The sequence below is a fragment of the Mya arenaria genome, chromosome 15, assembly GCF_026914265.1.
Source record: "Mya arenaria isolate MELC-2E11 chromosome 15, ASM2691426v1".
Classification (NCBI taxonomy): domain Eukaryota; kingdom Metazoa; phylum Mollusca; class Bivalvia; order Myida; family Myidae; genus Mya; species Mya arenaria.
Window position 1 is genome coordinate 54085001 of NC_069136.1, and position 18234 is coordinate 54103234.

At 34.5% G+C, this 18234-nt stretch overlaps 1 protein-coding gene across 3 annotated transcripts; it reads left to right on the plus strand.

Annotated features, from left to right (window-relative positions):
* The first annotated feature begins 8774 nt into the window (after window positions 1-8774).
* LOC128219088 (uncharacterized) lies at window positions 8775-16957 on the plus strand. Of its 3 annotated transcripts, none has more exons than XM_052926905.1 (6): window positions 8779-8906; window positions 10462-10525; window positions 10889-12307; window positions 12427-12445; window positions 12800-12874; window positions 13145-16957. In XM_052926905.1, exons 3-6 carry the CDS (start codon window positions 11009-11011, stop codon window positions 13543-13545), a joined length of 1794 nt encoding a protein of 597 aa, XP_052782865.1. In that variant the 5' UTR covers window positions 8779-8906; window positions 10462-10525; window positions 10889-11008; the 3' UTR covers window positions 13546-16957. The 3 variants fall into 3 exon arrangements, with proteins under 3 accessions (XP_052782866.1, XP_052782865.1, XP_052782867.1); XM_052926907.1 differs by having other exon boundaries at window positions 10889-11596; XM_052926906.1 differs by lacking the exon at window positions 10462-10525 and having other exon boundaries at window positions 8775-8906.
* Window positions 16958-18234: the final 1277 nt, after the last annotated feature.

An 18234-nucleotide genomic window follows, 5' to 3' on the forward strand; every position in this document is an offset into this window, starting at 1 on the left:
GTTAACACCAGCGCTGATCATGAGTTTTTCAAGTTAACAACAGCCCTGATTATTAGTTTTTTCAAGTTAACAATAGCGCTGATCATTAGTTTTTAAAGTCAACAATAGCGCTGATCATTAGTTTTTCAAGTTAACAGCAGCGCTAATCATTAGTTTTTCAAGTTAACAACAGCGAAGATCATAAGATTTGCCAAGTTAACAACACCGCTGATCATAATATTTTCAAAGTCAACCACAGCGCTGATCATTAGCTTTCCAAGTTAACCACAGCGCTGATCATTAGCTTTTCAAGTTAACACCAACGCTGATCATTAGTTTTTCAAGATAACAACAGCACTGAACATTAGTTTTCCAAGTTAACCACAGCGCTGATCATTAGTGCCTCAATATAAAAAACAACGCTGAACATTAGTTTTCCAAGTTAATCACAGCACTGAACTTTAATTTTTCAAGTTAACAACAGCACTGATCATTAGTTTTTCAAGTTAACAATAGCGCTGATCTTGAGTTTTCCTAGTTAACAACATCACTAAACATTAGTTTTCCAAGTTAACAACATCGCTGATCATAAGTTTTTAAAGTTAACAATAGCTCTGATTATTAGTTTTCCTAGTTAACAACAGCGAAGATCATAAGATTTTCCAAGTTAAAAACAACGCTGATTATTAGTTTTTCAAGTTAACAACAACGCTGATCATAAATTGTTCTAGTTAACAACAACGTCTATCATTAGTTTTCCCAGTTAACAATAGCGCTGATCATTATTTTTTCAAATTACCTATAGCTGAATATTAGTTTTCCCAGTTAACAACAACACTGAACATAAGTTTTCCAAGTTAACCACATCGCTGATCATTAGTTCTTCAAGTTAAAAACAACGCTTATCGTTAGTTTTCTTAGTTAACAACAGCGTTGATCATTAGTTTTTCAAGTTAACAACAGCACTGATCATCAGTTTTTCAAGTTAACAACATCACTGATCATTAGTTTTTCAAACTAACAACAGCGTTGTACATTAGTTTTCTAAGTTAACAACAGCACTGAACATTAGTTTTCCAAGTTAACAACAGCATCGATCATTAGTTTTTCAAGTTAACGACAGCGCTGGTCATTAGTTTTTCAAGATAACAACAGCGCTTATCATTAGTTTTTTAAGTTACCAACAGCGCTGAACATTAGCTTTTCAAGTTGACAACAGCACTGATCATTGGCTTTTCAAGTTAACAACAGTGCTGATCATTTGTTTTTTCTGTGCTAACAGCAACGTTTATTATGATATTTTCTGGATTAACAACAGCGCTGTTCATGACTCGTCTGAGTTAACAACAGCGCTAATAATGATTTTGGTGAAATAAACAACAATGTTTTTCATGTGTTTTCTTATAAGTTAAGGACACTGCAAGATACTTAAGCAGGTTAAACATTTAACTTGATCGTGATTTGTGCATATTTAATATGATCACAAAAGAAACTATGTTGTGGATCGGGTTGTATTTTGTTTGTTGTCATGTTTATATTCATAGTTATGTCCTATTCAGTATTCGTAAACATGCTATATGTATCTCCATCCATAACTTTTGTGGTATATAACTGCCGTAAGATAACCTGTTAATGTTCTAAATTGTTTCGTGTTAACCATTAATTTTCGAGCTATGTTAAACAAACAATTCATTAAGATTTGTAACATATCACTTAAGGGTGTAGCATTGCAGTTTCTTTATGGTTCACGTCAGTTCACTATGTAAAAAATCAGTCTTTCCTTTAACCTCTTTTATTATTAATCTCAATGATTAAATCCTTTAAACTTGTTAATGTATACTTAATGTATGCAATTAATGCACTGCTATTTGAGCCAGGACAACTTCAGTCAATTGCATTAAACATGGACCAATTATCTACAGGTTATATTTAGGTAAAGTTTGCAGATTTAAATGATTTGATTGGTTATTAGTAATTATTGGCTAAATATTGACTAATGAATGAACATTTTGGCTAACTTTAACCACACCAACATCATACATTTGGCTGCCAATGTGTCCCTTTCCTATTTGTGTCCATAAGCTATATAATTTGTAAGAAACTAATCCATATTGTAATAACGTTAAGCATATTTACTTTATGTGCATGTCATTTTCTCTAAGCAGCCAGTCTTATCTTTACTTCAGCGAGCTTGAATAACACTACCTGGTATATTTAAAGAAGAAGTGTACAATTTTGCAGTGTATTTCATAATGCTTACGTTCACCTCTCACTCGTTGTTTCGTTATCAACAGCATGTACATTTTTATACATTATTGGCAAGGACTTATGTACTTAATTAGTTTTACAGTATTTAGTTATTTTTACCCCATCTTCGTTATAGTGTTTTTTATATTATATTCTTAACAATTAAGGGAGTTAAATGTTAATAAGACCAAAAGTAAATGCTCATTTTCTTAGTGTTGAAATGTCGAATGTTGAAGTGCGCGAATTGTCTTCATACAAGTGAGCGCCTGTGCGCGACCCTCTAAATAACCAACTTAATAAAACCAAAAATGAATTAATTGAAATCTAGCTGTTGTTATCTGCATGGATATTTGGTAGTCAGTGCTCCTTTATTGTGATTAAATGTGAATCTGTCCACTTATCCTTTTGGCGGAGGCATGAGCCTGAACACTAAACACCATTGTACGTAGCATGTATATTGTAAATCAAATAATTTGACATAATTTCATGAACATGTTTGCCCTACATTTCTGAAAAGACGCATAATAGGCATATATATATATATGTTGTTATTAAATGTTATAAAAATAAAATTTTGTTCTAGTTTTGTGACAAAATTTATATCTTATTTCCTTCGATTGAAACTAACGTTGATAACAAATACAATACGCAGTGTTAACTTTATCTTACTATGTGGACGAACCACATTTGGTTTGTTCTTTGACGAGCTAGTAAAGTTATATTTATAAATTTCATGGAATTTTTCGACTTAAAATAACATTTTGTACACTGATTAGAAACATGCATGATCCTTTCAGTTTGCCATATGGTCCGGGGCCGTTTCAATATTTTTTGGCCGTAACTTCAATTATCTTAAATCTGTATAAACGTCGCAAATAGAAACATAATGATTGTTGTTTTATTTCCTCAATTTCGTGCACATTTTGAATACTGGTTAAATTCAATTCACACAATGTGTTGCAAAAAACGAAACCATGACACTACGGTTATTTCATTTTACGACTAAAATCGACTTTGTTGTTTTTCTGGTGCGTTTTAAGTAGAATGTGTAGTTTTTATTGCGACCAGATTAGTTTTAATCGGTGAAAGTTTGTTTGTTGTCATTTCATTTCAAAATGGGCTCGACCTTTGGTTTGGCTGCATATTTGATCTCACTCCGTGGATATTTTACAGCAATACACATGTAACTATAGTATATGTATCATATTTCCCGCCAAAATGTTTATCGTTTCAGCCCGTAAGAATATCACGGCAGGTGAGGGCGATTATGATTATGGAATGATTGCCCGACGAAGATGAACACGGGCATCCCTTATGTCATTTTCACTGACATAAAATGGACGGATAGACACAAGTTATCACAAGCAAAGCTCTTTAATGTATTTAAACGTACTTTTTTACATGTTATCCAGAAGTGTACAATCCGTGGTTGTCAAAAAGCAGTGACTGCAAAATGTTTAGTTGGAATGTTTTTGTTTGTTTTCTTATTCTACTGAGAAATGTAAATTAGTCCAGCGAAATGGCTACGGTCATTCAAGTACAGATTTTTATGAAACTGTTTGATAAGACCTAATCGAGTCTAGCTGTGTTTCCTATTTTGATTTCTGTTTACTCGTTACCTTTAAAAGCTTATGTCGTTCAGAACAAATTTGTTGTTTCTCTTTGTTTTACTTCCTGCTAATCAATTTCTCCAGTAAAAACTACCTTCAGGCATATATTCTTCCCAGCAACGTCATGGCCAACACAATATTACTCTATAACAAACAAGACGAATTTTGTTGCAAGCCATCAAAGACGCGTTTGAATAGGTTTAATTGTGAATACATATATCATCATAAATCAAATGAGGGTTAACATTAGTGTTAAGGTTCTACTAAGTGATTAAAATAAGCAGGAATGACATGAATTGATATAGAGTATATTAAATTATGAGAGCACCATTCCTCATTAATGGCTACTAGACGAATTTAGGAGATATGTAAAAAATATTCAATACACATAAGGTGCAAAATCGCATTCTTTGGGTATGAAACTTTCTTGCCGTATACGGCTACCTCCCCAAGCGGAGGACCCTGTTTGTCCAAAAAATAGCCTCTCAAATTTCCTATTATCTAAAGAAAATACCTTACAAAAAGTAAATTTTTAGGAGGGTCGACGACCGCCAATACTCGCCGAGATGGATATCTGAGTTTTTATATTCTGAATTGCCTCGCAGCCTCGCTTTGCCTGTTGGCAACTAATGATTATAAACAGACAGTTATCACAATATTTTTAAAGGTCTTCCCTCACCATATAATTGCTTCATTATGGTTTATGCGCGTAAACGATTTACTACTGACTTGTAACCTGCATAGTCTTATCGTTAAAAAATTCGACAGGTATGTGTGTAAATGATTAACCACACGATGTTTATCTACGTACAGATGTTCATGTGACCGCAAAAGCGGACTTCTTTTATATTCTGAAATATCAAAAGAAACACAAATAATGATTCAGAATCTTTTCAATTATCCGCCAACAACCGACCATAACAATCACTCGCCAAGAAAGTTTCTTCACCCTTGCACTGGCAAAGAAAATGGGCCAGAAATCTACATGTGCACTTACCGCACCTGAAAATGCTGAAAAAATTGCAACATTTAACGATAGTTAATTCCATTTCTGTGGTGAAATACAAAATTTGACTTACAACATAAATTAGATCTGAACATCCAACACTTAAATATCAACATGAATTGAGTCAATTGAACATGCGGTGATTATTTGTAAACATTCGTGGTCTTAAACCATGTGTAGTCTGTGATCTGTGGAATGATTATTACATGATAAGATAATGTTTGGTGACCATGTGAATGCTCATTGAAAAGCCTATATATTTTTAAATTGATATTGTCGTTTAAAATGCAATTACTTTGTCTTCACACGTATTGAATAAAATTGAACAATTTTGAGAAATATATTGGGCACATTTAAGCATGGGTATCTAGTGAGCCCATGTCAGCCGGGAAAACAGTTGTCTCCCTGTAAATATAGATCAAGCATCTCCAGCTTTAAGACTGATACGACATAAAAGATTAGCCGCATTTAGCTATTACATCACAGACTCTATTTCCTGTTTGCACATTATCAGCAACAATTTTCACTCGCTAAAGTGCTGTACGTCTTGTCTCTATATACTGGCATTAGCACTTCACTTTTGAAGGTTTCGTATGAGGCGTGAAACTTCTAAAAGACATGTGATCAATAAACACGCCATTCAGCTACGAGCTTCCATCTTCCCTCTTTCATCTTCGGTGTTCCTTCTCCCCTCGTACAGCGACGTGCTTCCTTCTCTCCTCATTCAACGACGTTCTTTCTTCTTCCCGGCACAGCTCGCCTAAGCAAGCACAACGGAAACTGATTACTAACAACACCGTTGCTGATACAAATTTCTTCAAAGTTCATTTTTCTTGACTGGTAATATACATGCAAGCTTTATAGGAAGGGCGACAAATTATTGTGCTAAATTCACGTTGCTCACGTCAAACTGTTGAATAACGTCTGGCGGTGACATTTTCTGTAGATACTGCTGCATTTGACATGTCAAGACGAACACACAGGCAAACATGTGTGATGGAATTGTTCTGCTCATTTATAAATGTAAATACTGATCTTTAAAATCCCTGTAAATATTGATTCAGCAATTCAAGTGAGCTTTAAAACAAATACGACATAAAAGTTGACAGTTTTGAGCCATTACATAACAAATTCTTTTTTCTGTTTGCTTATTGTCAGCCACTAATTGCTCTCACTTGAGCTGTAAGACTTGTCTCTTTATACTGACATTAGCACTGCGCGGGTAAAAGGTTTCATATGAGACATGAAGTTCTTAAATGACTCGTGATCGATAATCACACAATTCAGCAACGAGCTTCCATCTCCCATCATTCAGCGACGTTCTTCCTTCTACCAGACATAGCTCGCGTACACAGATATAGGTTATAGGTACAGTCTATGATTGCTGAAGTGTATTTCATGTTTGTATTTTTAAGTTACATTAAGTTGCAATGCATCCGAGGCCCCGATATCACAAAAGCAGGTTTCATAAAATTATTAGACATGAAGTTCCTAAATGACTCGTGATCGATAATCACACAATTCAGCAACGAGCTTCCATCTCCCATCATTCAGCGACGTTCTTCCTTCTACCAGACATAGCTCGCGTACGCAGGTATAGGTTATAGGTACAGTCTATGATTGCTGAAGTGTATTTCATGTTTGTATTTTTAAGTTACATTAAGCTGCAATGCATCCGAGGCCCCGATATTACAAAAGCAATTTCTTAATCACAACTCATTTTATCACATAACATTAAAAGCTTTGAAATTTTTCAAGTTTCTGAGTACAACTCATTGTTTTTCAACAATAACTTATTTACTGTATTTTATGTAGAATATAGTTTCTTTGAAACATTTACAAAAGGATTTTATCAACACAATGATTAAATACTTTTAAAAAGCATAAAAACATAAAATATTTGCAATAATGCCATGCTATTATGTGGCAAAATGAGTTGAGATTGAAATATGACTTGAGTATGTTCGTAATATTTGGGCAAAAACTATGATTTGAATAGGTTTTGGACAGGACAAGTGGCATATGGGCTTAAATTAACGGAACCTTAAAGGATGCTCTTGCAAGGTCTATGTATTTCTTCACATTTATCCTTATATAAGTTTCTTTTTATCTTTACTTGTAAATGCGAAACTAATTCAACGACCTTTGGAAAAGTAGATCTATATAAGTAAGTTAGGTATAAGCAATTATAAAACTACAATCGGGTCATGGGGTCGTAAACCAACTCTTTTAAGCTCCACCGAGGGTTTACCCAGTGCCATTAAACCAGGTTTATATTTAATATTTTGCTACTGAGCTTGTTTCTGTAGCTTTCCGAATAAATATTTTTATGAAAATTTTGTCTGATTTAGTGTAATATAAAGGTTTTATACATGTTTTTTTAACGCACATGTTGGTTTTCTGTCAGACGTGATTGCGATACAACACGAGTATATTGAGAACCAAATATCAAAATAGTTATTTCATGCGTAAAACGTTCAGACGATTTGAGTCCCAAGTATCGCGTACCAAAAGGGATTTTCAGGGTTATGACTTATGAAATGCGAGCAATAACACCAGCCACAAAACACTGAAGCAACTTCGATGGTTGATGTCGTATCACTAACATCATTGACAGACTCGTTTCATGGTAGCTTAATAAATTTCACAGTAGTCTCCTCTCCCCCAGTACGAGGATCTGTGCATTTAAGACACAATTATAAACCACTTTCTTGGAAATAATTGAGAGTGAAAGTAGCCCGATTGAATTACTTTGTTGATTTATAGTCTGTACACGGTTTATTCACATTAAATGTACTCGTTAAAGTAGAGACAGCTAGTTTTGTGTTCAAAATATCGATCTTTATCCTGCACTCGTTACGTTGATACTTTTACCATTAAGAATGTTGAATTTTAACTTGACTTTATATAATTCTTATATCTCTTTTCTCAATTGTTACGATACCGATAGTTTATAGAATCACGTTTTAGTCTGTTTCCTGGGTAGAACCAGAATTGAAGTCAAATTTGGCAGGCCACGAGAAGGACCACGTAGTAGGGATCGAACCCGGAAAACTATACCACTAGACAACTATTCCACTAGACCATTTTCATCAATCTACGTCTGCTTACAGTCCGTTTTATTTTTATCTCAGTGTTTTTTGGTCGCAATGAACTTCTATCAATTTATCAAAAATGGGCTCAAACAAGACATGACATATTCTAATATTCATGATAGCGGCACATTCGGTACTAAAAGGCAAAAGAACGGTGGCGAAAAAGATTCTACAGTGCCTTTGACAACCTTTCTGCTATTTTTTCCTGATAGGTAAACATTAAATATTCCACAGCTAGCTCTTAAATTGCTGGTACATGTATAAACTTTCCCGCAGATATCTGTCCAGCTCGTTTGTTTATACTTATTTAAGTCTCGGTCTCTTTAACGGAACGAAACGTTAATAAATGTTATAATTGCGTAACACTGCGTTTAATGCCATTGGAAGATCTTCATATGCTCTCTGGAAAATATCCGCATTGCTTATTCCATATGAAATAAAAACGTTTTTAAATCAGCGCTAAATCCACTGTTTCCAACTCAGGTGAAACAAGGAAAGTAAGGCAAAGACAAATAAAAAGCGTTCACTCGACGATAGATTGTGTACCTTTGTAGTTTTCGAGTATTCAAATAATTTACATTTCATTTTACCCCGGGAACAAATCTACATTGCGGACATTATGTTACGGTTTGTAAAGTTCTGCACTTTTCAAGACTTTCAAATAATAAAACGAAAATTTAAATCAAACTTCCATTATCAGCCGTACTTTTGAATTCCGTAGATTTTCAAAGAGAAAGCTATAACACTACAATTAAAAATATGTGTTTTACACGGGATTCCCCTCGCGTTTACATACCCGTCATATTACAATAGGGGTTCTTAGAAGCGAATGTTTAAGTTTATCTACGTACAAGTGACATCAGTATTATATCTTAACCACCGTTCAATCAATGCATGCGCTTTTTAATGTAGGAACACATAGTGAAATTGCGTGGACAAATTTGGATATAAATACATGTAGTTTGCTGGGTAAGTGCTTTAACTTACGTGTGTTGATTAATGGATACTTAAAGAACACTTATTGTTACTATTTTTGATTAATTATTAATAAAACTAAATTACTTTAAAACTTATAAAGGACATTGACCTTATGTCGTGTTCAAAGAGTATTAAGGAGAAGAAATCGGTCGTCATCAGCGATATTATAACAAATTGGTTAAGAACATCAGCTGCCACCACTGCCACTGATAATGCCACAACCACCACCACCACCACCACCATCACTACCACCACCACAACCATTAAACTTTGTAAACACAAGTTGGTTATCAACTTATCATTGCGACGGTTCACATCTTAGCGAATTGTGATCACATTAAGACTATTAATTGTTTTGTGGTTTTGTAAACAATATGACACCCGGACCGATAACTTTGATATAGTTAACTAATTAATTGCGACGTGGTTTGGATGCCATAATATACTTCGCGTACTGTCGCACTTTGCTACAATACCAATCTTGATGCAAAATAAAACTTGTATTTTTGCTTAGCGTTTTCTATGTTAAATAATGAACACAAGTTCTTCGAAACCGAAAACAATCACTTTCCTAATAATCAGCTTATCAAACACCGAGTTCGATATTTGATATGTCATCTGAGATACATGACATTCGCTATTGATCAAATGTAGTTTGCGTATATTTTACGACTGGGTGACCGAGATAAGTTGTTTGTAAACAAACCGTAGCTTCTAGACCAAGTGTTATCAGGTGGCATGCTATACAGTCGAAACTCGTTACGTCGAAGTAACCCGGACCTAGAAAAATACTTTCAGATAACGTACATTCGACATTTTCGAAAAACAAAATATGTTAAAGCACCTAACCCAGAATAGTTAAGTCCAAAGTATGTCTGATGTTTACATCCGCAATTGAGCCGGTCTTGTAGTACATTTCCGTCGTGAACAAACAAACTCATTAAAGTGTTTCACACAACTGAATTGTTCTTCTAGACGTAACGAGTAACACTTATATCAGTAGTGCTTTAACTTATCTCTCATTAAGAAACTGTCAACCCTGAACTTTCATCAAAGATGGCGTCCTACTTTCTACACGGAAAATCGACAACATTTAGAAAACCGACATAAAAGTAACATACTATTTAATTCACGTGTATTCATTAAGCTAACACGAATATAAGAAAGACACATGCTTGGTATAATAAACAACAATATAACATAACATAATCGTGATATAATTCACAGCAATATAGAACACACTCGAAAAAACATTCAAGCACCACAAAACATACAATTTTATAATTTGAAGAATGTAGTAATACCTGTTTGTTTTCTACAGTGTAGAGAAATTTCTTTTTGATGTTATTTTCAATGCTATCGAACTTCTCTATGAATTCATCGGCGTTCTCGTGCGTTTTAAATAAACGCACAACACTTTTCACACAAGGCTGCTGCTTCTGTTTTAGTTGGTCAATACAATCTCCATACTTTATACATAAACATCAAATCATTAGCTTGAGCAATACATGTCTCTTCATCAAACACATGGACATTTACATCCCAGTATACGTTGTGGGGCGAAACTGCTAACGTTTGTACACGTTTTCCATCTTGGTCGAGTTTATCTGGTACGACCTTTCTGAAGATTGCATGGGCCTTAAGTTGTCGATTATACAAATCAATATTTATTTGCTGTATAATAAACTCAATGACACTGTCCGTTGTTTCTTTTTATTTCATTTGTTAAAGTCTTCTGTTGTATCATGAGAAGATAATATTCAGGGCTTATCTTACAAATGGTGAAATTTAACTGAAAACATATCATCAAATTGCTCATAAAATACCATTGAAACACGCGAAAACGTAACCTTCAAAATAACCTCAAATTCGTTTTACACATTATTACATATACACACTCTGAATATAATACGTTTTCGTTCCTAATCCCGCACTAAGGCATCATTCATTCATAACGTTGTACAACATTTCAGGACCAGGACGCATACTCGAAACTTTACAAGGCACACATGAACAACAGGATTAGGTCACTGAAATACCGTGTTTGATTGATAAACTTTGAAGAGACCAGTTGTTCAAGCATAGAAGACGAAATGCCACCAGAGAAAACACGCTTTAAATTGGGAAGCGAACAATCCGAAGTATCGCAGGTATCGACTTCTACAGTAATGACTGACATTTCTACAGACTCCGATGAGACTGGAAAACCATGCCAACCAACTTCAGCATCCAGACGACCCAGTAAAGACCAAACGCCAAAAGAGCGGGAAACGAAGCTTGCAGCTCGAAAGAGACAAGTGTCATTTTCAAATGGTGCTGACGAAACCGATATGTCGGAATTGCAAAGATTACAAAGCACAAATAGCAACGAAATAGACTCGGTAATTCATCAACCGAATTATGCTCAACAGCAATATTATCAACAGCATACGTCGTACACACGTGTACCGTTGGATGACGAAAATATGTATAGCCTTCAACGGAAATATATTGAGCGAACACGAAGGACTCGTCGATATACAGAGGGTAGCATTTGCAACGTTGATCGAGATTTTGAAAGGCATTTGCTGGAAAATGATATAGTGATGCGACACAGTAAAACTGCGCCAAAACTGGTTTATCCCGATGAAATTAGCTGTAAATGTCAAGCATGCGACGCCGAACATAAGCATCGTGAGAAGGTACTTGATTATTATTTTGATAAATTCGATAGAGAAGAAAGAATGCCAAACAGAAGTCATAGTATTACATCATTGCCTGAACAACATTTTCGGCACAACAATAATATAAATTCCTATTGCCAAAGATCACGTCATTATAACACTGAACGAGACCATGTGGATACAGTCGTACAGCTTGACAGTCATTACCAGCCCTATATACACCCGGTCTATAAATGCAACAAATCTCGCTCAGTTGATATCTTAGAGCCTATTGAGAGTGGTGATGGTGAAGTTCCAAGAATGGGAAATGCCCCCTGTCGACCTTTGCCAGAAGTTCCCACTGGAAGTGATGCGGGTACGTCCGGATGTGCACAAATGAACCCTTCGGGCAATAATTCCGATCCGGCTTCCAGCGCTCGAAGTGAAAGCTATCATTCAAGTCATAGAATTAGAATTCTGGTGATCTTGAATGTCCTTCAGCTTCTGCTTATTCCTGCAGGACTATCTGTCTATATGTTCATACTAAATAAAGATCCTGAGATACATTTACAAAATACTGTAGATCCTGTTCGATTGGACCAAAATGAGCACAGGGACTGTGTTTCTTGTTTAGAGTTTCAGGATATTGCTCTAGCGCCGCCGCTTGATCTCGGCCTTATTCGTGATGAAAATAATAAAAGTGTTTGTTGCGTTCAAAAGGGGGAGAACACTCTGAAAGTTGTCCTCAAGGTAATAATATTTATCCGTTAGAATGTAAAAAATCGCCATAGATGCGTTTTAGGTTATTTGTATTTTCTGCTCTTTAGTGTGAAAGAGAATGTTAAAGCTTGTTTCTTGTATAATTTCAGGTAATATCAAAAATGGAAAGTGAGTAGTGTTTTCATAATGAGCTTATTTTGCTCGATAAGTTAGATCACATCCTTATTTCTTGAGGTTAACTTAAAATATGCCGTTAATTGCTGTGAATCTTATAACATGCATGCCATTTCCTATCCGATATAATTATATTAAATATAAAGCACTATATACAATAAACTTGTGGCGTTGTTTTTCTCGTTAAGTAGTTGGCCATAGTCCTTGTGCCTTGAAGTATTATCTTTGTTAAATTTTAGCCTACTGGATTTGTCCATTTACCTTCCATGCTCTTACTTTTTATATTTACACATTTTAAGAAATTGTTATATTTTTACATTTTTTTTTATCTATATCATATTTTTTCAGATAACTGTACAGAAAAAAACACACCTCGTCCAGTCCTACAACTTACTTCGATGTCGGCTGAAAAGTTATCAGAAGGTTGGTTTCCATGTTCAGATTCTGTAGGTTTCATTCAAATTGTAGAACATGGCGTTAAAAATGGGAATTCCGTCTTTTTAAGAAACCAGGGGCCGTGTTTAATAAACAACTTAGATTGAACTTAAGTTTAAGATTAGAATCTAAGTATTATATAATTAGCTGGCCAATCACAGGCAAGAGTAAGGATACAGATAAAATTTATATTGAATACGGCCCCAGCTGTTCTATAACTACTATATAACTATATGGATTTTGTAACCTTGCTAACAGATAACACTATTGTCTGGAGTGACAAAGATGGACAGAAACCCGTCAAATCGAACACACTTAAGCTCGTGGATGGAGGCAAGGCTGTGCAAATTAACTATGGAGGATTCTACTTCGTTTCCACAAAATTGTCATTTATGTCCAAGAAAACAAGCATTGACGGAGAGTCGTTTGCCATTGGTCATCAGATTCTAGTGGATGACAAGACATTCGAGGAGACATCCCAGATGTGTTATTTTCCACCAACAAATAAAACTCTTGCTGTCGAGCATGTTAGTACAAAGCAGTTTGTCAAAAACTTCAAAACATACGAGCGTGTCTCGGTGAAAGTAAAACCTAGATTAAATTTTAAACCTGAAAGCGCGCGAATCATTCTGTTTTATCTTGGACAGAGTGCGCACTGAAAGTAGGGGCAGATCCAGGATCTAGCGTTAGATGGTGTAAACTTTGGGAACGAAAATGAGAACGTGCACCATTCCGCAGACATTTTAGGCTGCTAACGTTTTGGCTACATTTAGTCATAAAGTTTGCACTCTACTTTTATTTTGAATATCTTTATGCCATATTGTCATGAAATTTCACTTCGTCAATTTTCTATTGATGTGCCGGTTTCGACCCCGCTACCCCGGGATCGGCTTGTAAAAGTACTGAATACTAGACTTTAATATCAAATTCTGACGTATTTCAGTGCAAAAAACCCTAATAAAACGTTATTAAATGTGTGTGTGTGTGTGTGTGTGTGTGTGCGCGCGTGTGCGTGTGCGTGTGTGTGTGTGTGTGTGTTTTCTATTTTTTTATTCTCACATATCATATCACATGTTAATTTAACAAACCTTAATATATATATATATTTGCTCATTTACGAAATGTTTTGTAGATAAAATTACATTTTATGTTTGAACATAGTGCGATCAGAGGTAGTTTGTGTTTGTCATGTGACATCTTATTCAAACTCAATACATACAAATGCAAAACAAACATCACTTTTGATTGATAAACATTTTACTTCTTACTAAATAATGCATTTATGAAAAATATAACTGATAAAAAGATTGTAACCATGTATTTAATAGTTTTAAACGCAACAACATTAAATGATTGGTGAGTGCTAAAAGATTTAGTGCGAATCTACTATTGTCTCATAAGGTAGAAATACTGTGTTTTCTGCCCCCTTCCTTCAAATTAAACTCGGTATCCTTCATAAGAACCATTGTTTACGACAAGTATTCACCTTTTAATATATTAAAACAATTGTATGAATTGTGGTAAATCTTATTTGGGAGTAAGTGCATCTTTAACATAATGTTACCAGTTTTTTTATGTTGTGTATATATATATATATATATATGTACAACCCCAACCCCAACCCTAACCCTACATATATCTTTGTTGTATGCATGTACATTGTATATATATAACATGTATACATCGCATGATTAGGCTACATTGTATTAATACATGTATCATGTACTGATCTCTTAACGTCATGTATATATATGTATCAGCGATTGAGATATGATAGCTATCTAACAGTCACAAAACACTTTATGACACGTATTCAGGGTTGACTTTTGAACTATAAATATAATTAGCAAATTCCATATCACTGAACATGAGTTTTCGAACAAAAACGCTGATCATTAGTTTTACAAGTTAACAACAGCGCTGATCATTAGCTTTACAAGTTGACAATAGCGCTGATCATTAGTTTTTTTCTGTTGCTGCTTTTGATATTTTCTGAGTTAACAACAATGCTGATCATGAGTCGTCTGAGTTACCAACAGCGCTGATCATGATTTTGGCGGAATTAACAACAGCGCTGATCGTGATTTTGGCGGAATAAACAACAGCGCTGATCATGATTTTGGCGGAATTAACAACAGCGCTGATCATGACTTTGGCGGAATTAACAACAGCGCTGATCATGATTTTGGCGGAATTAACAACAACGCTGATCATGATTTTGGCGGAATTAACAACAATGTATATAATGTGTTTTATATAAGTTAAGGACACTGCAGGATACTTAAGCAGGTTAGAAATTTAACTTGATCATGATATGTGCATTTTTGTTATGATCTCAAAATAAACTATGTTGTGGATTTTTAAATAGTTTTTTGTTTGTTTGTTGTCATGATTATATTCATAGTTATGTCCTATTCAGTATTCGTAAACATACTATATGTATCTCCATCCATAACTTTTGTGGTATATAACTGCCGTAAGATAACCTGTTAATGTTCGCAATTATTTCGTGTTAACCACTTAGTTTTCGCGATAATTATCGAGATATGTTAAACCATCAATTCTTTAAGATTTGTAACATATCACTTAACGGCGAGGCATCATTGTGCTTTGTATGTATGGAAAAGTATATTGTACATATATATGATCTAATCATGCAGTCATGTTGACCTTTTGTATGTCGACTTGCGAGTTATTGCACGACATGTCACAATAATATGTCGACGTATCTATTTAATAATTTAACAGGTCGACCTAATTATTGCGAAATGACCTGCTATAACTCGAATCTCGTCATGACTACATCACATCATCTGTTTGAACGATAATTATACTTTTTCATAACATAAGTATTACATTTGTATATGTTCATAAATTTATACACTAATTTTGTAAATGTAACATTTGTTCAACTATACCCTTTATATTCAAGTGTACAAACACACACGGCTTATAGATATTACAGTTTCTTTATTGTTAACGGCGGTTCACTATGTACAAAATAAGTCAGTCCTTTAAACTCTTTTTTTCATATAATTGGCTGTCAATATGTCCCTTTCTGATTTGTGTCTATAAGCTATGTAATTCGCAAGACACTAATATATATATTGAAATTAAGTTAAGTACATTTACTTTATTTACATATAATTCCCTCTTAGCAGCCAGTCTTATCTTTACCTAAGCGAGCTTGAATAACACTACCTGGTATATTTAAAGAATAATACAATTTTGCAGTGTATTTTATAATGCTCACATTCACCTCTCACTCGTTGTTTCGTTATCAACAGCATGTACTTTTTTATACAGATTATTAGCAAGGACTTGTGTACTTATTATAATTATTAGTTTTACAGTTATTCTTACCCCGTCTTCGTTATAGTTTTTTTTATATTATATTCTTAACAATTAAGTGAGTTAAATGTTAATAAGACCAAAAGTAAATGCTAATTTTCTAAGTGTTGAGCGCGAATTGTCTTCGTACAAGCCAGCGCCTATGCGCGACCCTCTAAATAACCAACTTAATAAAACCAAATAATAAATAAATTGAAATCTAGCTGTTGCATCTGCATGGCATTTTGGTTGTCAGGGCCTCTTAAATGTGATTAAATGTGAATCTGTCCACTAATCCTTTTGGCGGAGGCATGAACCTGAACACTAAATACCATTGTACGTAGCATGTATATTGTATATAAAAAAAATTTGACATAATTTCATGAAAATGTTTGCCCTACATTTCTGAAAAGACGCATAATAGTCATACGTATGATGTTATAAGATGTCATGAAAATAAAAAAATGTTCTAGTTTTGTGACAAGATTTATATCTTATTTTCTTCGATTGAAACAAACGTTGATAGCAATTACAATACGCATTGTTAACTTTATCTTACTATGTCGACAAACAATATTTGGTTTGTTCTTTAACAAGCTAGTAAAGTTATATTTTTAAATTTCATTGATTTTTACCACTTTAAATAGCATTTTGTACACTGAATAGAAACAATTTGCCATATAGTCCAAGGCCGTTTAAGTGAGTCTTGGCCATAACTTCAATTATCTTAAATCTGTATAAACCTCGCAAATGGTAACACATTAATTGTTTTTATTTCCTCAACTTCATGCGCATTTTTAAAACTGGCTTAATGTCAATTCACACAATATGTTGGGAAAAAACCGAAACTATGACACTGAGGTTATTTCAGTTTACGACTAAAATCGACTAAGATCTGTGTTGTTTTCTGGTGCGTTTTAACTAGAATGTGTAGTTGTTGTTTTTTGCGACCAGACGTACTTTGAATCGGTGAAAGTTTTTTTATGAGGATCATTTCATTCCTTTAAACTAGAACGCCATACATAAATAGTTGGGGAAAGTGCTAGCCATTGTCTGCGTTAACTATTTGTTTTCTCGGTTTACATAAACAACTCGTTGACTCATTTTATTCTTTATCTACAATTTTGAGGGAAATGATTTTTTATGTCACTCCTGGAATAAGGCCTCTTGGTGGTATCAGAATGTCTTCAAACCTTTTTTTACAATTCCTAAACAAGTAAGGTTCTATCTTCAGCAAGTTTGCATTAAAAAGTTAACTTTAGGATCGATTTCTTTCGAAAGAGTCAAACAAATGACGGATATTACATTACTAAAATCACGGACCTATAAACCATGGACTGGCAACTGCCCCATATCGGTGAAACGATAAGAAATAATAATTTACCCACAATCCTTAGCGCGCGCTCGGAAAATATCGGAAAATTCCGCCGAATCTCCGATCGGTGATTAACGGCAATCTTCGGTTATTTCCGCCAACTCTGCTAATAATGCCTTGTTCGTTATAGATTTAATTATAATTAATAACTGTGATTTTAATCAGATTCAATTGGACTATTATCAACTCAATTAAAAGTACCGCGCATTTGAGTTAATTTTAATCAATGTTTTCCTGCATGTATATATTCGGCCGATGTCGGATGTCTCGAAAATGACCACACGGTAAGATCTCGCAATGAAATCCCGCTGCACGCGTGAGTTTGAGATTATCGCATAAACACAGAGGAGAGTTGCTAATTCATGGTTTATATGTCCATGCTAAAATAAGGCAACAAACTGCACACACCATATATCTCAACCTGCACGTTTTTTGAAGATATTTGGGTTGTATGTGTATTTGTACCTATATGATAATCATGGACAACAATGGATGAATTCCACTACGGAACCAATATGCTGTTATTTTTCTATAGCGCATCTTATCAGTGTCGTGTTCAGTAATTTACTACCTGGTAGGGGTAAGGTATAAGCGACCCGGATTGAAAATAAACATTTAACAATGTCGCCTTCGATCTATGCAT